General features: G+C 41.8%; 1 protein-coding gene across 1 annotated transcript in view; it reads left to right on the top strand.

Annotated features, from left to right (window-relative positions):
- Window positions 1-8,628: 8,628 nt before the first annotated feature.
- LOC137536656 (putative DBH-like monooxygenase protein 2) overlaps window positions 8,629-20,638 on the top strand; it is a 42,846-nt gene continuing 30,836 nt past the window's right edge. Inside the window, exons 1-3 of the mRNA XM_068258898.1 lie at window positions 8,629-8,934; window positions 11,501-11,647; window positions 19,735-19,890. Coding sequence (XP_068114999.1) covers window positions 8,629-8,934; window positions 11,501-11,647; window positions 19,735-19,890 — 609 coding nt within the window. The remainder of the gene's footprint in view (window positions 8,935-11,500; window positions 11,648-19,734; window positions 19,891-20,638) is intronic.

The following is a 20,638-nucleotide window of genomic DNA, read 5'->3' as shown; positions in this document are numbered from 1 at the left end:
TCACACTCCAGCACCCCCATGGCCCCCGCTCTGCTCCGCCGTAATATCTGACTGAGCAGAACTTCGATTATGGGTGGGGAGAAAGTGGCAGTTTCCACTACTCTTCTGCTTGTCCTTAGAAACAGCCCCTCCACTTGCTGCTTATGGTTCCTGGCGTACATTTAAAAAGGGCTCCTGGAAAAAAAGGGCTCCTGGTATAGACAAAAAGGCCATATTTGGCTACAAAGGGTGCCTGGTGTAGCCCATATGCCAAATTTGGCTTAGTTTATAAAAAGGATGCTGTTATAGGCAAAATTTGTTGGGCTATAAAAGGGCTCTGGATATAGCCAGGAAAAGTGATTATTATGACCTAACTTCTCCCTACGCTCACACCGAACCCTCCCTTGGTGGTGCCTAACACTAAGACCCCCCCTACTGGTGCCTAACCCTAAGACCCCCCCCCCCCCCCCTTTCCGCCGAATCGAAAACCTTGTAGCCTAAAGAAAGCTCGGGAGCCCTTTTTACGACCTTGTAGTCTATATTTGAAGAAATAACATTGAAGTCTATGGAGGAGCCCTTTTAATACAGATGGCTAAGGAGCCCTTTTCAACTGATTCTGGGTACCGATATATATACTGTACTGCACACAGTGTGCAGGAGAGCTGCGACATGTACAATCTTGTGGAGATTGAGCTCGGAACAATAGTTTACTAAGACAGGCTATTAGGACAATACAAATCTTCTTTCTCACGGTTGCAGTTGCTCCAGATGTACAAATGAGGTCACAAACAATTCTTTTATCTATTATCAGTTTTCCTCTGAAACTGATTAGGGATTTTTGCAAGTCTTCAGCTGTGTTCCTTGTTGTCATAATGAAGCCATTGTAGTTAAATATTGACAGCTGGCAGGTTTTATACCATAATCATTATATAAAGGTTCATAATAAGTAGATAAGAAGGATCCTCTGAAAATAAATATTGGCAATTTTCCATATTGGAACTTGTGTAGGGGTTTACATCTCTTTAGCTAAAGCAAACCTTAAAGAGAGTCTGAAGCGAGAATAAATCTCGCTTCAGAGCTCATAGTCAGCAGGGGCATGTGTGCCCCTGCTAAAACGCTGCTATCCCGCGGCTTAATGGGGGTCCCTTCAACCCCAAATCCCCTCCGTACAGCCGGGGAGCGCTTCCGCATTGGGGCAGGGCTAACCGCCGCAGCCCTGCCCCACGCGCGTCTGTCAGCGCGTATCTCCGCCTCTCCCCCGCCCCTCTCAGTCTTCCTTCACTGAGAGGGGCGGGGGAGAGGCGGCGATGCGCCGCTGATAGACGCGACTGGAGGCAGGGCTGCAGCCGTTAGCCCTGCCTCCAGGAAGAGAATATCTACGACCAAGTTTGCGACCAAGGTTTGCGGGGGTGGGTTTGGGGGGTAAGGGACCCCAGTTTAGCCGCACGATAGCGGCGTTTTAGCAGGGGCACACATGCCCCTGCTAACTATGAGCTCTGAAGCGAGATTTATTCTCGCTTCAGAGTCTCTTTAAACGAAAATGAACTTATGATATAATGAATTGTATGTGTGGCACAGCTAAGCAATAGAACATTAGTAGCATAGAAAAGAGTCTCATATTGTTTTCTAGAACAAGAAGAGTTAAAAACCTTCAGTTGTTATTTAACCAAAAGAGCTTCTCTGAACTCCTTGACCTACTTGGTCAAATACAGCCCTGTATTCTGAAGCACTTTAACAGCTAAGAAGCAGTGAGAAACAGCTTGGGATAAGGTTTTACTGCAGGATAGTTCAAAGGGTTATTATGTCTGCTTTATTTTAAATTTTAAATGACAGGGTGTGCTTTTAAAACTGCAAATGACCGAATGATGCAATGATGTAAAAAAAGCTATATAACTAAAATGAAAAATATGAGACTCTTTTCTTTGCTACTAATGTTCTATTCCTTATCTGTACTACAGATACAGCAAGGCTTGGTGTACAGAGGCGCTCACTTCTGTATCTAGACCCATTGAGTTATACTCCTGTTTGCCTGATGAAGCAGGACCACACCTGCGAAACACATTGCACTAAGTGGAGTTCAATAAAATATTTTTGTATTAATATATTGTGACTCAATTGAGTTTTATATTTTTGAGGGAGGTAAGTCCACCTGAACATCCCCCTCTTTTAGACGGTTTTTAAACATTTTTATTCTACTCTGGCGCCTCTGTACACCAAGCCTTGCTGAAATCTTGAGTCCACCCTCGGTGGAGGGGTGCTACCCCGTTTCCTATCTACAGAGAGCGCCATCTTAAAAACCTGAGTGGGGTCGGGTTCTAATACTCCCCACCTGCACTTGAAGTGGTTGCCTATGGGTGACCCATGTTTGTGAGTATATCTAAATATTTTGCTTTTAACCACAACCAACTTAACAATACTACACCATATTGGGCTCTCGATTTCTCTTTGTTCTTCCAAGCGTACTACAGATACAATTCATGATATCATCCTTTTTTTTTTTTGCTTCAGATTTGCTTTGAGAAACGATGTAACTTGTATTAACATATTGAATATTTAAACCCCTTTTTTTCAAAATAGGTCCCTATATGTCCAACATTTTTTTTTCTTTTTTTACCTGGACTGGGTGTCTTGGTCTAACTGCAGAATCTGTGCCATGCCAGTGGGATTGTAGGAAGTTTTTTTCTCTCTAATTACAGTAACAAGTTTATCTCAGCAAACAAATAACAGAAAGCTTCCTATTTTGGATAAAATAAGGACACCATGACCAGAAGGTAATTGAATTCCCCCAAAGTGATGTAAGCCTGTCATCTAGGTGATGCTTTCTGTGGCAGGTACAGTAAGCTATAGAGAGGGAAAATTAACACCGAGCCGGGTTGGGAAAAAATTATGAAAAGGTGAGAAATGATGTCACGTTTGGCATAACTGAGAAATAAAGATGGAAACCAGCAGAAATATTATCTCCTTTTTTCCACATCACATTTCTCTTAAATCTGACAGTGAACAGGATAGACAATTCACAAAATCTGATTTCTATAAGATACACAAAATTGATCCTTTTAGAAGTAACTAAAATATAACTTTTATTAGTCTATTATAAAACCACTTATCCTTGTTTTCGTTGTTTTATGTTTATAAATATACATCCATAACAGAGTAGGGTTAATAGTATTGTGCAGAGCATATATGTCCATAAAGAGGATTTTGTAACATTGCTCCAACCCTATACTCTGACTAGTTGCTGTTAACTAACTACATATAAGACAATACCCCCCACCAATCCAACATGTTTCAACTCCCTAATTGGAGCCGTCGTCAGGGAAAAGTGCTTAAGTGTAAAGGTTGCTAGTTCATTTAGAAATGAGTTAAAGCATCATATATACATCTAATATGAAAAACAACAAACGAGAGCAATGTGCTCTCTTGCTCTGACAGCATTGAACTGGGTATCTCTCTGACCTACTTATATACTCAAGGATGGGGGCGGTACTCATCAAGACCCATCCCCCCTTTCTTTTCAATCTCCCTATTGGTCAGATGCCTTATCAATCACTATCTATACATGGCCATTGGCTGGCCTATCCTTTCCCATTGTGTTCCAAAAGTACTTTAAAATAAAGTCTATTACCTCAAAAACATAAGGAGATCATCCCCCACAAGTCTTCTATTCATCCCTTTAGAAACCGCTCTGCCGCTTATAATGTAAATAGTGAAACGCCACTCGTCATATCTGATCCATAGGAAGTCATTAGAGGCTTCCTATTGGTGGATTATTCACCTTCCGTACATCCCACATTTCATTCCTCCAATCACCGCAAGTTATGCAGTGTTACTATGGATACCCAGTAGGGCGGATGTTTGTTCCGTATACTCCAGCGTAAGGGGGCGTTTTCCGTCTACTCCTCCCCGCCGCGTCATAATGGCAAATGCCACTCGCCGTACATGGCCGGATACACCTCCGCACCATCAATGTCACCGCCCCTCTGTTCTCTACGAGATGGGGATTGGATGTTAGCGCCCCCAGGAAGTTGTGGGAGCCAGCTTGGCCAAGCTGGCTCCCACAACTTCCTGGGGGCGCTAACATCCAATCCCCATCTCGTAGAGAACAGAGGGGCGGTGACATTGATGGTGCGGAGGTGTATCCGGCCATGTACGGCGAGTGGCATTTGCCATTATGACGCGGCGGGGAGGAGTAGACGGAAAACGCCCCCTTACGCTGGAGTATACGGAACAAACATCCGCCCTACTGGGTATCCATAGTAACACTGCATAACTTGCGGTGATTGGAGGAATGAAATGTGGGATGTACGGAAGGTGAATAATCCACCAATAGGAAGCCTCTAATGACTTCCTATGGATCAGATATGACGAGTGGCGTTTCACTATTTACATTATAAGCGGCAGAGCGGTTTCTAAAGGGATGAATAGAAGACTTGTGGGGGATGATCTCCTTATGTTTTTGAGGTAATAGACTTTATTTTAAAGTACTTTTGGAACACAATGGGAAAGGATAGGCCAGCCAATGGCCATGTATAGATAGTGATTGATAAGGCATCTGACCAATAGGGAGATTGAAAAGAAAGGGGGGATGGGTCTTGATGAGTACCGCCCCCATCCTTGAGTATATAAGTAGGTCAGAGAGATACCCAGTTCAATGCTGTCAGAGCAAGAGAGCACATTGCTCTCGTTTGTTGTTTTTCATATTAGATGTATATATGATGCTTTAACTCATTTCTAAATGAACTAGCAACCTTTACACTTAAGCACTTTTCCCTGACGACGGCTCCAATTAGGGAGTTGAAACATGTTGGATTGGTGGGGGGTATTGTCTTATATGTAGTTAGTTAACAGCAACTAGTCAGAGTATAGGGTTGGAGCAATGTTACAAAATCCTCTTTATGGACATATATGCTCTGCACAATACTATTAACCCTAGTGAACAGGATAGGTAAGCTTAATAAGTAATTTCTAATTGGTTTATTATTTTTTCAGTTTATGTGGAGTTTCATCCCGCTTTAAGGAGAAACTTTTACTGCAGCTTGGCTATCTGCACATATTTTGTTTTAAGAGAATGGAGAGCTCTGTCTTTTCCAGTGTTTCCTGTCATGGGGTACAGCATTGGGATACTTGGTGCTGGGAGGGGAGGAGACATGGAAGGGAGCAGATTGGTCTTTAAACTACAGTAGTAGAAGAATGAAGCTGGCACACCTTCCAGTTCTGGTGCCTAATGCAGTGACAAGGCAGTGCCACTTAAATCATAGAGCTGTAGGATACATCAGCACACCAGTTTTGATGCAACGCACATTTATTGTGCACTATTCCACATATACAGTGGGTTGCAAAAGTATTCGGCCCCCTTGAAGTTTTCCATATTTTGTCACATTACTGCCACAAACATGCATCAATTTTATTGGAATTCCACGTGAAAGACCAATACAAAGTGCTGTACACGTGAGAAGTGGAACGAAAATCATACACCATTCCAAACATTTTTTACAAATAAAGAACTGCAAAGTGGGGTGTGCGTAATTATTCAGCCCCCTGAGTCAATGCTTTGTAGAACCACCTTTTGCTGCAATTACAGCTGCCAGTCTTTTAGGGTATGTCTCTACCAGCTTTGCACATCTAGAGACTTAAATCCTTGCCCATTCTTCTTTGCAAAACAGCTCCAGCTCAGTCAGATTAGATGGACAGGGTTTGTGAACAGCAGTTTTCAGATCTTGCCATTCGATTCTCGATTGGATTTAGATCTGGACTTTGACTGGGCCATTCTAACACATAGATATGTTTTGTTTTAAACTATTCCATTGTTGCCCTGGCTTTATGTTTAGGGTCATTGTCCTGCTGGAAGGTGAACCTCCACCCCAGTCTCAAGTCTTTTGCAGTCTCCAATATGTTTTCTCCCAAGATTGCCCTGTATTTGGCTCTATCCATTTTCCCATCAACTCTGACCAGCTTCCCTGTCCCTGCTGAAGAGATGCACCCCCCGAGCATGATGCTGCCACCACCATATTTGACAGTGGGGATGGTGTGTTCAGAGTGATGTGCAGTGTTAGTTTTCTGCCACACATAGCGTTTTGCATTTTGGCCAAAAAGTTCCATTTTGGTCTCATCTGACCAGAGCACCTTCTTCCACGTGGTTGCTGTGTCCCCCACATGGCTTGTGGCAAACTGCAAACGAGACTTCTTATGCTTTCTGTTAACAATGCCTTTTTCTTGCCACTCTTCCATAAAGGCCAACTTTGTACAGTCCAGACCATGACTAATAGTTGTCCTATGGACAGAGTCTCCCACCTGAGCTGTAGATCTCTGCAGCTCGTCCAGAGTCACCATGGGCCTCTTGACTGCATTTCTGATCAGCGCTCTCCTTGTTCGGCCTGTGAGTTTAGGTGGATGGCCTTGTCTTGGTAGGTGTACAGTTGTGCCATACTCCTTCCATTTCTGAATGATCTCTTGAACAGTGCTCCGTGGGATGTTCAAGGCTTTGGAAATCTTTTTGTAGCCTAAGCCTGCTTTAAATTTCTCAATAACTTGATCCCTGACCTGTCTTGTGTGTTCTTTGGACTTCACGGTGTTGTTGCTCCCAATATTCTCTTAGACAACCTCTGAGGCCCTCACAGAGCAGCTGTATTTGTACTGACATTAGATTACACATAGGTGCACTCTATTTAGTCATTAGCATCCATCAGGCAATGTCTATAGGCAACTGACTGCACTCAGATCAAAGGGGGCCGAATAATTATGCACACACCACTTTGCAGTTATTTATTTGTAAAAAATGTTTGGAATCATGTATGATTTTCGTTCCACTTCTCATGTGTACACCACTTTGTGTTTGTCTTTCATGTTGAATTCCAATAAAATTGATTCATGTTTGTGGCAGTAATATGACAAAATGTGGAAAACTTCAAGGGGGCCGAATACTTTTGCAACCCACTGTACATCCGACAATTGTTTCGGGGCCGCGCATGGTCCCCCTTTTTCAAGGCATGTGGAATAGTGCATAATAAATGTGCATTGCATAAAAACTGGTGTGCTGATGTATCCTACAGCTCTTTAAACTACAGGTTATCTAACAGTTCTCAAAATAAAATAATTTTCCACCGACAAAACTCAAGGAAGATGCCAAGTAGAGATGTCACGAACATAGAATTTTCCATTAGCGAATGCGAACTTCCGCAAATGTACGCGAACAGGCAAATTTGGTGAACTGCCATAGGCTTCAATGTGCAGGCGGATTTTAAAACCTACAAAGACTGTTTCTGGCCACAAAAGTGATTAAAAAAGTTGTTTCAAGGTGTCTAACACAGGCATGGACAAACTCGGCCCTCCAGCTGTTACGGAACTACAAGTCCCACAATGCATTTGCCTTTATGAGTCATGACTGTGGCTGTCAGACTCCTGCAATGCATTGTGGGACTTGTATTTCTTTCACAGCTGGAGGGCCAAGTTTGCCCATGCCTGGTCTAACACCTGGACTGTGGCATGCCAGGGGGGGATCCATGCCAAAATTCTCACCAAAAATTACGGAGTTGACACAAAGCCAGGTTTTAACCCCTAAAAGGCAAAAATCACATTATGCACAGCTCTGGGTGTCAGTAGGCTGTGGAATGTCTCACACAGAGAAATGCAATAGTACTATCAGAATATAGTGAAATTATAATGCACTGGAGTGGTTCTGTGCCTGCAACTTAATGAGCCAACAGCAGTAGTGTGCACACAGCTCTGGGTGTCAGTGGGCTGTGGAGTCTCACACACACACAAAAAAAACACGGGATGTGCTAGCCCTCAAAAGGGCTGTTTGGGTGCTTTCATAGCTAATGAGGAACAAGGACACAGGCCTAGCTAATGCTTTCCTTATCTATCTGCAGCAAGTCTGATCCTGCTAACACTAACAGTGTGCAGTCAGCAGAGAATGAATCCATTATGGCCACCGCAACTGCTTTTGATAGGGGGGTGGGGGGTCCAGGGAGGGGTGCTAGCTGATTGGCTGCCATGTGTCTGCTGACTGTGAGGTAAGGGATCAAAGTTTAGCTCAATGATGATGTATAGGGGGAATTGAACACGCACGCCAAATGTTCACTGTTTGCTGCAAATTCGAACAGCAGATGTTCACAGAATACTGCTTATCGGCGAACAGTTCGGACCCTCTGTAATGCCAAGCCTACAGAATGAAACACCAGTGTCTGGAGGGTGAAGTGTGGACTATTTCTCATGGATGACTCCAACTTCAAACCAGAGGATACAGAATGATATATCACTCTGATGCTAGGTTGATGCATAACTTAGTTAATATAAAACATCAACAAGAGTTCCCAAACTTTTCTTATTGCATAATGCTTGGCAGTAAAGGGAAGCCAAGATTAAAACCATCCTCTATGTTTCCTGTTATATAACATCCATCTTATCTAGATCCTAAACTAGGCAAGATATGATATTACTGCTATGAATAAGGTTTTTTTTTTTTTTTTTGTCTGAGATACGTAAACACTGATGTTTGTTAGACCAAAACAAGGATATGGGACTTACCTGAAGAAATGGATATCTCCGGTAGGATCTTATAAAAGCCTCTGCTGCACCGGAAAAAAAAAACTATTTTATGAATCAAAAGTCCCACTATGTCCTCCACTACCTGACTGGCAACAACTAACCATGAAGATTAGGAAGATGAAGATGTATATGTCCTGGAATGTGTGGCTGCTTTTAACTTGGGTTGTCTCTACACTTGGATACCGAGGTGCCATCGATATGCCTCTGTCCCGGGAGCTGAAATCTCGAGATAAAAAAGAGATTGTTCTCATCAAGTGGGGGTATGATCGAGAGATGCAAGAGATCTCAATCGAGATTCAGACCCCAGTAGCACCATGGGTAGCTCTAGGCCTGAGTCCTGATGGAAATATGAGCACAACAGATTTTGTTGTGGGTGGCTGGAATAAATCGAACCAACCATTTTTCCATGTAAGTCACATTTTCACAGAGACTCTTGTTCATGGTGAAAGGTCATATAAGCTATTCTGTCAGTAGAATGCTTGTCACGTGATCAGGAGTTGGAGGTATGCAAGCATAGATCATGCGGCTAATGGGAACACTGAAGATGACCTGATGCAGCAATGGAGCTGGAAAATAATGTGCTACTTTACAATGTTGAGATTGGGGGCCTCAGGAAAATATTGTGGTGTATGTGGTCGGTAGAGGTGTTGGATCCTAGGTAGTGAGCCCATGTTTTTTTCTGCATGGGGGCCCTCTTGGTTGTTGTTAAGTCTATGGCTATTTGTGGAGAAAGTATATACCCCTACCAGTATGGTTTTTTTTTTTTTAGGAAATGGGAGAAAAGTAGAGGACAGGATGCAAATTATTATTATTATTTATGTATTTATATAGTGCCAACATCTTCAGTAGTGCTGTATATAGTGCAAAATAAATATAGGGGGATATACATACGTGAGAATTTCAAGACACTGTACAGTCATGACATTCATCAGTACAAGTACCATATATACTTGAATACGAGTCGACCTTGTGTATAAGTTGACTCCAATATTCAAACCTCTTAAGCTGGATTTTTTTTATTGACTTGAGTATAAGTCTACCCAACAAAATTAATGGCTGCACTTGGGGCTGAGGAGGGGTTAATGACTGCACTGCATACAGTATTGCAGTTCATGTCCCTTAGAGCGGTTTAAAACCCTGACATAATATTCAATAAAAACATGTTTACCTACTTTTTATATGTCATACGGCTATCATATTTGCATTTGTGCATAAGTATTATTATTCATTTAGAAGTTATTGGTTTCTAAAAGTACAGTTTTTTGCTTTGTGAGCTGACTTTGTATTTTATTAATAACTGGTTTTATTTGTTGCTGTTTTGCAGGGGAGACAAGCTTTCAGTGTCTCTCTGTCTCCAGAAGCTCCTGCACAGTCAGTCCTCACTTGTTATCTTGTGTTTACTTAAATGTATCATTATCTGAAAGTTCGGCTGTGGCAGCATTTCTCTGCACGGAACTTTCAAGCTCTGTGCTTAACCCTTCGAATGCTTGTCTAGTAGAAAAAAATGATGGTTGCATATAATATGCTGTAAATAATGTTTTAGAGCAAAGTTGAAATGCAGGGTTATATTCCACTTTAAGTGCAGCCAATATCTCCTCCAGGCACCCAAGTGCTGCAGCTATTCACTCCTTTTTATGTAGCCCAGTATTTCCCCCCTGCCCCTTTCCTTGTTAATTGTTGAGGCCAGGACTTTCAGACCTGTGTTTCCTTGGCATTTCCTTTCCTCAAAGTATCACTTACCACAGGGTAAATTGCTGCAAATGGGAGTGTCACTAATAATATACAACTCAGTGTGCACAGTGTTGCCTCTGACTCATGTATAAGTCAACCACTTTACTTTTATGAAGTGAACCTTTATTTCTAGACTTATACTCGAGTACATACAGTACCTAGTTAATGTGTAGTTTGAGATATCTCTAAAGTTGGTACATGTTCATATGGTAATTTATAGCAATATAAGAAATACTAGGAGGAGGTTCCTGCCCTTGTGAGCTTACAATCTAAAATGTAATGGGGTGGAAAGAATAGGGAAAGAAACACAGGGCTGGGGCAGTGAACTTCCATTGCTACCTAAAGCAAATTATAGGCTTGTCTGAATAGATGTGTTTTCAGAGTATGTGTGAAGGTTTCCAGGTTCGGAGCATGACGGGCAGGCTGTGGGAGAGAGTTCCAAAGGAGTGGGACAACTTGTGAGAAGTCCTGGATGTGAGAGGAGGTGACCAAGCTGGAGGTATATATATATATATACAGTATATATATATATATATATATATATATATATGTATATATATATATATATATATATATATATATATATATATATACACACACACATACATATATATATATATATATATATATATATGCAAATCCACATATATGCAGAAAATGAAACCCCATGCAGGTAATATCCAGAATATAAACCCATGAATCTGCCACTACAGCACTACAGGTCTGTCATGTTAGTTGCTGGTCGCATATCTAATATGATGCACCAGTGACCCACCAATCTTCCAGGCCAATGGAAATACAGCCAGTAAACTGGTACAAGGTCCCTTTGGGGAACCTGTAATTCACCAAATTCCCTATCATCTCTATACTTAGCATACAACTGAGCTCTCCTGGAGTCCAGGCCCACAATTCCCAGCACCAATGACAGGGCACAGAATTTCCAAAGGGGCTAGTAGAATTGTAACTAAAAGAAAAGTGGGTGGAAAATTTAATGAAAAATCCAAATATCACAACTAACAGGGGCAGATGATAAGAGTTTTTAAATGTCAACATTTAAAATTCATGTCTGAAGTTGTTTTATTTTTCAAACGTTTAATTACGCTATATATCGTAATATAATAATTTAGGAACATTTGTATAATCTATAAATGCAGCATGTTCCAGTGTGCCAAGGAAATGTCTTATGATCGTTTGTGTTCATCATTACAAGTGTGTCTCTTATGCCAGTTTTGGTCTCCTGCAGGATGCCCATATAGAAGGTGAATGGCCTCCAGTGAAGGACAAGACTCAAGATTACGAACTGCTTGAGTTAAGTCACAATGCAAGCCATGTTGTCATGAGGGTTTGGCGCAAGTGGTTCACCTGCGATTCAAATGATGCTGAAATTGAGGTCAGTACATCTCCATGTATGACATAAACTGTTAGTCAACCTTACCTCTCACCATTATATCTTAGCAGTGGCTACAGGTCAGAAAAAATACAAAAATTATGATTTGTCTAGTTCAAAAATTATGTTTGTAAATTACAAAAACTGCATGAAAGTAGGTGAGAACTTTCTAAAAGAGCTTTCAATGCAACGGAATTTGGTTTATAAATAATAGTAATAATAATTAGAGATGCCCCGAACGGTTCGCATGCAAACTTATTCGCGGAAACTTGGATCGAACGCGAACTTTATGGCGGTTTGACCCGCCCCCTATATTACATCACTAGGGTCAACTTTGACCCTCTGCATCACAGTCAGCAGGCACAGGGTAGCCAATCAGGCTACACTCCCTCCTGGAGCCCCCCCCCCCCCCTTATAAAACGCAGGCAGCGCCAGCTATTTCACTCACTCGTGTGGCTGCAGTAATTAGAGAAGGGAGAGAACCTTGCTGCTGCTGACATAGGGAAAGCTTAGTTAGGCTCTTGTGTTAGGCTTGTTAGCTTGCTCTTTCTTGCTGATCTTATTGCTAAAAAGCGCTCCTCATCCTCAACAGCTCTTTTGAGATCTAATCTTGTTCTTGTGATCTTTTTTTTTTTTGTATGTGTGTGTCCCACAGACACTTGTGCTGCATATACAGCCTTGGTAATTCCTACTTGGCCACTTCCAGGCCCAGCACATTCAGTGACTACCTGTGTGTGACAGGCAGCTGCACATTTGTAATACCAATCACTGCATACCCACCTGTTGTTGTTCAGTGCACCTACCTACCTACGTGACCGCACGCAGTGTCACTGCACCTGTTCACGGTACCTGTGTGTGTGTGTGGCAGGTGTACATTTGTAATACCAATCACTGCATACCCACCTGTTGTTGTTCAGTGCACCTACCTACTTATGTGACCGCACGCAGTGTCACTGACATGCGGACATTCTTTAGTCCAACGCCTCGCCTTAGCCCTTCCGGATCCACCCTCCACCAACGCCTGGACCGGCAGGTAGCCGACTACCTGGCCTTAAGTGTGGATGTAGACACTGTAAGCAGCGATGAACCCTTGGACTACTGGGTGCGCAGGCTTGACCTGTGGCCAGAGCTGTCACAATTTGCCATCCAACTTCTGTCTTGCCCTGCCTCAAGCGTCCTGTCAGAAAGGACCTTCAGCACAGCTGAAGGTATTGTCACTGAGAAGAGAAGTTGCCTATAAGTCACAAAAGTGTTCAGTACCTCACCCCTGGATTTTGCAGCCTGAATCACATAATTCATGGTAGGTCCACCCCTGAGTAGAAGTGATGATGACAGTTTGCCAGTGGTAGCAGCTAAGTGAGGCAGGAAAGCACAAATACACTTTACCACTCTTACTCCATACATATATGAAAAAAAGCGATTTCAGGGGAAAGAAAAAATATGTCAAAGTCAGATATCAATCATTATTGACCATAAAGCGGCAACTACAAACATCTTTTTAGGTTTGCTTTATTTCACAGGATTTGGTGGTCACAAGCTCACTTTAATGGGGTGCATGAAAAAGGGCGCCAGGAAAAAAACGGCCCAACTGGATAACAAATTAGCGCTGCTGGATAAGGAAATCTCAATAACGATAAACATTGTTAGCAAAATTAGTTAAAGAGAAACTGTAACTAAGAATTGAACTTCATACCAATCAGTAGCTGATACCCCCTTTCCCATGAGAAATCTATTCCTTTTCTCAAACAGATCATCAGGGGGTCTGTATGGATGATTTTGTGGTCAAATCCCTCCCAAAGTGTGATGTCAGTGCCTCACAGCAATACTGATATCACACTGTGGGAGCCTTGGTGCATTGTGGGAAATATCAGCTGTTTCCAACTGCCAAAAAAAAACCTAGCAGCATCTCCTTCCAGTGACATCACCTGCCAGCAGTAAAAATGTCACCATGTGATAAATGTCTGACTGTAAATCAGGGAGAGGAAAGATTTTACAATGGGCAAACACTGACTAAATCATTTATTCATAATTATTGTAAAAAATTGAGCACTTTTTTATTACATTATTTTCATTGGTGTTCCTCTTTAACGATAAATACCATTTTAAAACAGATGGGAGATGAAAACGAAAAGATATAAACTTTAAAAAAAAAGCTTTAAAAATCATTGCACAATTTAACAATACAACTTAACGTAACCCTACTCTCACTCAGAACCCTCCCCTGGTGGTGCCTAAACCTAACCACACCCCTGGTGGTGCCTAACCCTAACACCTCCCTGGTGGTGCCTAACCCTAAACGCCCCCCCCCCCCCCCGATGGTGCCTAACCCTAACCACACCCCCTGAACAAACATCCTTCCTTACACGCATAGAAATGATAACATATTGGATAACATAAAATCTGTACATACAATTGATATAAGAAGCCAAAAATTATAAGGTTGCAAGCTTCTAAAACAATAACATATTTCAAAAGCTTTAATGTTCTAATGTTGTTAACAATATTAATCGGGGGCCCTTTCTGGTTTGGGCGCTGTATTATCAATAAATGCATTAGAGTCTATTTGCATCTACTAGCTGATGGTGTAATGGTTAAGGGCTCTGCCTCTGACACAGGAGACCTGGGTTCGAATCTCGGCTCTGCCTGTTCAGTAAGCCAGCACTAATTCAGTAGGAGACATAGTTACATAGTTACATAGTTATTTTGGTTGAAAAAAGACATACGTCCATCGAGTTCAACCAGTATAAAGTACACCACCAGCCTGCTCCCTCACATATTCCTGTTGATCCAGAGGAAGGCAAAAAAAACCTTACAAGGCATGGTCCAATTAGCCCCTAAAGGGAAAAATTCCTTCCCGACTCCAGATGGCAATCAGATAAAATCCCTGGATCAACATCATTAGACAATAGGCATTACCTAGTAATTGTAGCCATGGATGTCTTTCAACGCAAGGAAAGCATCTAAGCCCCCTTTAAATGCAGGTATAGAGTTTGCCATAACGACTTCCTGTGGCAATGCATTCCACATCTTAATCACTCTTACTGTAAAGAACCCTTTCCTAAATAAATGGCTAAAACGTTTTTCCTCCATGCGCAGATCATGTCCTCTAGTCCTTTGAGAAGGCCTAGGGACAAAAAGCTCATCCGCCAAGCTATTATATTGCCCTCTGATGTATTTATACATGTTACTTAGATCCCCTCTAAGGCGTCTTTTCTCTAGACTAAATAAACCCAGTTTATCTAACCTTTCTTGATAAGTGAGACCTTCCATCCCACGTATCAATTTTGTTGCTCGTCTCTGCACCTGCTCTAAAACTGCAATATCTTTTTTGTAATGTGGTGCCCAGAACTGAATTCCATATTCCAGATGTGGCCTTACTAGAGAGTTAAACAGGGGCAATATTATGCTAGCATCTCGAGTTTTTATTTCCCTTTTAATGCATCCCAAAATTTTGTTAGCTTTAGCTGCAGCTGCTTGGCATTGAGTACGATTATTTAACTTGTTGTCAATGAGTACTCCTAAGTCCTTCTCCAAGTTTGATGTCCCCAACTGTATCCCATTTATTTTATATGGTGCTAGACCATTAGTACGTCCAAAATGCATGACCTTACATTTGTCAACATTGAATTTCATCTGCCATGTATGTGCCCATATAGCCATCCTATCCAGATCCTGTTGCAATATGACACTATCTTCCTGAGAGTTGATGATTCTGCACAATTTTGTATCATCTGCAAAAATAGCAACATTGCTCACTACTGCATCTACTAGGTCATTAATAAATAAATTGAAGAGCACTGGACCCAGAACAGACCCCTGTGGGACCCCACTGCTAACAGTCTCCCATTTTGAGTACGATCCATTGACCACAACTCTTTGTTTTCTGTCCATTAGCCAGTTCCCTATCCATGAACACAGACTCTTCCCCAGTCCTTGCATCCTCAACTTTTGCACCAGACTTTTGTGGGGAACAGTGTCGAAGGCCTTTGCAAAGTCCAAGTATATCACATCTACAGCATTCCCAACATCCATATTAGCATTCACTTCCTCATAAAAGCTGAGCATGTTAGTCAAACAGGACCTGTCTTTAGTAAACCCATGTTGATGCTGAGAAATAAGATTATTTTCTACTATGAAGTCAATATAGTATCTCTTAGTAACCCCTCAAATAGTTTGCATACAACTGATGTTAAGCTTACAGGTCTATAATTTCCTGGATCAGATTTTTTGCCCTTCTTAAATAATGGGAAAACGTGGGCTGTACGCCAATCCACTGGGACTCTGCCAGTTGCAAGAGAGTCACAAAAGATACGATAAAGGGGTTTATCTATAACTGAACTTAATTCCCTTAGGACCCGAGGATGCATGCCATCCGGGCCAGGTGCCTTGTCTATTTTTAATTTATTTAGTCTTGCCTTCACTTCTTCCTGCGTTAAGTATTTAATATTACAGTTAGAAGATTGAGACTCTTCCGCCTCTGTAGTTTGCAACAGTGCTGTTTCTTTTGTGAAGACAGAAGCAAAGAAAGCATTTAATAACTCTGCCTTACCTTGGTCATCCACCATTGAGTTCCCACCCTCATCCTTTAGGAGTCCTATACAGTCAACCTTTCTTTTTTTAGAGTTAATGTACTTGTAAAACTTTTTTGGGTTAGATTTGATCCTTAGCGATTTGTTTTTCAGCTTCAATCTTTGCCTGCCTAATTTCTTTTTTACAATTTTTATTGCACTCCTTATAATTGCTTAGTGCAGCCTCGGTCCCCTCCTGTTTTAAGACCTTATAGGCATTCTTTTTCCTCTTCATTTTATTTTTAACCTTTCTATTCATCCATAGAGGCCTTTTTTTATTCCTAGACATTTTGTTTCCATATGGGATATACATACTACAGTATTGATTGAGTATAAGTTTAAAAGCTTGCCATTTCCCTTCAGTGTCTTCCCCTTGTAGTACATTATCCCAGTTCACCAAACTTAGTGCCTGCCTAATTTGATTGAACTTTGCTTTTCTAAAATTCATAGTTTTAGTGGTCCCGCTGCCCCGTGGCCTATCAGTCACCAGATCAAACGTTATCATGTTGTGATCACTATTTCCCAAATGTTCTTGAACCTGCACATTTGATACATTATCTGGTCTATTAGAAATGATCAGATCCAGTAACGCATTCCTCCTAGTTGGTTCAGTTACCATTTGAGTCAAGTAATTGTCCTGTAGTGCTGCCAGAAATCTGCTGCTTTTACCAGAATGGGTAGCCTCAATACTCCAGTCAATGTCTGTAAAGTTGAAGTCGCCCATAATTATGACCTCATTTTTACTTGCAGCTTTTTCAATCTGCTGTAGTAATCACAGTTCTGCAGCTTCATTAATAAGAGGTGGCCTGTAGCATACCTTTGGCAAGTCTCCCTTACACTGCTACTGCCAATAGAGCGCGCCCTAGTGGCTGCTGCTCTGCTCTGGCGCTTTGAGTCCGCAAGGAGAAAAGCGCAATATAAATGGTTATTTGTCTTGTCTTGTCTTGCCACTGGCACCCTTTTTTCCTGCTATTCTTCCTGCTTATTCTTTACAAATTTCAATGCAAAGCATCTATACAAAGATGCCAACCAGCTTCCCTACTCATTTATAAACTATTTTGGCAGTTGGGCTGCACAACTTTTGTTTTGTAAGTGCTTTTGTAAATAAAGAAATAACTGAGAATCCTGAACGAGGAGATGGACTGGTCCAAAACCTGACAGATCTGTCAGTTTTACTTGCATTACTTGTCCTTTAAATAATGATCCGTTTTTATAAATTGTATAAAGCAAACAGAGGTGCCAAAAGAATAAAAATAGCTAAAATTGTAAAAAAAAAAAGCAGAGGAGGCAGTGGTGGATTTACCTCCTTAAAGCAGACACAAATACTGTCAGTTATGAAAATCATAGAAATTGTATTGAAATACTCCCAAAACCATGCAACGCGTTTCACAGGTATGACCCTGCTTCATCAGGTAATAATATAAAGAGCATAGTCCAGCAGGTCCACAGAGGTGCTTGGTGTTACCTAGACCTGCTACTGTTATTGTAACGATTGGTGTCAGCAAGCACAGAAATTCTGATTATTGGTGATCTGCAGTATCACCAATAATACAGATGCTATACCTGATTATATGGTGATCTGCAGAATCACCAATAATGCAAGTATAGCGTGACACGATACAATCGTATGCAAGAGGGTGCTTGGTTCAATAGAGTATCTCTATAGGGCACAGAGATACAACCTCCAGCAAGTTGGAACAGCAGACAACAATGATATACTATGTAATTCACTAGTTTGTGGAAAAGTCCACCACACAGTAATTCCTCAGAGGTGTGGTTACCTCTGAATGGGAACCCCGTGTGTGAGATCCTCCAGAGGACGTAATGGAGGAGTCTCGGCCTCTAGCAGCAAGGGTTTGCTAGAGGCGGTCGTCTCAAAGAGGCAAGCCTCTGATAGAACCCTACAGTGGGAGACGTTCCACTGAAGGGAGAAAGGTCAGACAAATGAGGTTCGGCAACAGATCAGGCAGCAACAGTACAGAAACGTGAGACAAGAGAATAGTCGGAAGCCAAGCCAATAGTCGATAACGGTACGGGCTGGCGAAGTACAGAATCAGGAAGTGGAAAAATAGTCAGAACAGGCACAGAATCATACACGGTAAATCAAACAGTATAATATGTGTATATATTGGCGATAAACCAATATATAACACAATATCAAAACAAGGCTGACTAGATGTGACAAGAGCCGGGGTCCTGCCGGATTATCACACGGGAACTGACTAGGTCTGAGTGTTGACACAGGGTATCGCAAACACAGACGAAGTGTGACTGAAAAGCACTTCCTTATATACTGCCTGGGAGAGAAGTCTCCACTCCAGGCAGCAACCAATCAGAGCAGGCTAAAATGTCAGCTGACCTCCAGGTCAGCTGACACGCTTTCTAAGAGTATAAAGGCGTGTCTGTCATGCGCGCCCGCCCCCTAGAGGCAAGATGGCAGAGCCCTGGTGAGCAGCATGCTGGTGAGTTTGGAGCAGAGTGCTCGGACAGGTTTGCACAGCGGATGCGGACGAATTTCCGCATCCCGCGTTGGAAGGTCCGCTTGCCGGCTTGATGTGACCATATTTCCGCGATCCATCCGGCGTTGCAGATTTTTCGTTACAGTTATATTGTAAGAGAACAGAGGCGCCAGCAGGATAAAAGGTAACAAAAATTTTAAAATTTGCTGGGAGGCAGTGGTGGACTTACCTCCGGAAAGCAGACTCAAAATACTGTCTGAAATACATTTATTATTGGTACCCCAAAATATGCCACGCGTTTCACAGGCACAGCCCGCTTCATCAGGCAATAAGATAGGGGACAAACAGTAGCTCGCCAGTAGCACGAATAGCGCCTCTGTCTTTGTCCTCTTTTTGCCTGATGAAGCAGGCTGTGCCTGCGAAACGCGTTGCATCTTTTGGGGTAACCCATGTTTGTGAGTATATTCATCTCACACTTAGATTTATCCACGGTTTCCAATTAATACTACACTATATTGGGCTCTCGGTGTTTCTTATTTATGTTACTGTTATATGCTCCTTATAATATTGCCTGATGAAGCAAGGTCATACCTGTGAAACGCGGTGCACGGCTTTGGGAGAATGTCAATAAAATGTCTGTGATTTTCATAATCGACAGTATTTGTGTCTGCTTCGAGGAGGTAAGTCCACTGCTGCCTCCTCTGCATTTTTTTAATTTTTTTATTTTTTTTGCGCCTCTGTTTGCTTTATACAATACTAGAGTTCACACTTGGTGAAGGGGTGTTATCCCCTTCTTCTGATCTATGGAGAGCGACTTCTTAATCTTGACTGGGGACAGGTCTTATCTCCCCACAGGCATTTACCATGGTTGCCTATAAGGTAACCCTGGTTTGATTATTATTTTACTTCCTTTACATTATCCATTGATTATCAGTACTTACTGCACTATATTGGGCTCTCAGTGGTGTCCCCTCTTTTGTATCAGATTTTATAAATGAACTGCTAAATAATATGATCATGTATTGAACCCTAGTTTTAAGCTTAGGTTTTCTTTTGTTTCTAGAATGACACTGTGCGAGTGATAATAGTGCTGGGAGAAAACCACGATTTCACTTTTTCAGAGGATCGTGCCTATAGGAGACCCATGTTCCTCCTGGAGCCTATAATTGAAATGGTGTTTCCTGATGACGTGAGGACTTATGACTTCAAGCTTAATGATGTGAGTGCTAAAATGCTACATGGTTCTTATTGTCCTCAAGTTAAAGGATACCCGAACTGACATGTGACATGATGAGATAGACATGTGTTTGTACAGTGCCAAGCACACAAATAACTATGCTGTGTTCCTTTTTTTCTTTCTCTGCCTGAAAGAGTTAAATATCAGGTATGTAAGTGGCTGACTCAGTCCTGACTCAGACAGGAAGTGACTAAAGTGTGGCCCTCTCTGACAAGAAATTCCAACTATAAAACACTTTCCTAGCAGAAAATGGCTTCTGAGAGCAAGAACAAGATAGAAAGGAGAATTTTTTATCAGTGAGGGTCACACTGTAGTCACTTCCTGTCTGAGTCAGGCCTGAGTCAGCCACTTACATACCTGATATTTAACTCTCATTTGGTGCTAGGCACTGTACAAACACATGTCTATCTCATCATGTCACATGTCACTTCGGGTATCCTTAACTGCAACCTAGGCTAAAAAAAGTAGGTAGACAACACAGGACTGTGTGGGTTTTACTTATGGTGCCCAATACACGGTGCAATAACAACATTCAATTTTCCCGTTTGTTTGACCAAAATGATCTAATTGAATGAAAGCAGAAAATAATCTTTTTTTTTTTCTTTTTTTCGATCAAGAAAAATGAACGATTATCCAGTTTTTTCTATAAAAATCTGACCGGACATGTTGAAAAATCGTTATATTTGATCGAGCAAATTGATCTAATCGTCATTATTGTACCATGTATGGG

The sequence above is a fragment of the Hyperolius riggenbachi genome, chromosome 10, assembly GCF_040937935.1.
Source record: "Hyperolius riggenbachi isolate aHypRig1 chromosome 10, aHypRig1.pri, whole genome shotgun sequence".
Lineage (NCBI taxonomy): Eukaryota > Metazoa > Chordata > Amphibia > Anura > Hyperoliidae > Hyperolius > Hyperolius riggenbachi.
This window is presented reverse-complemented; position numbering and strand designations above follow the sequence as displayed.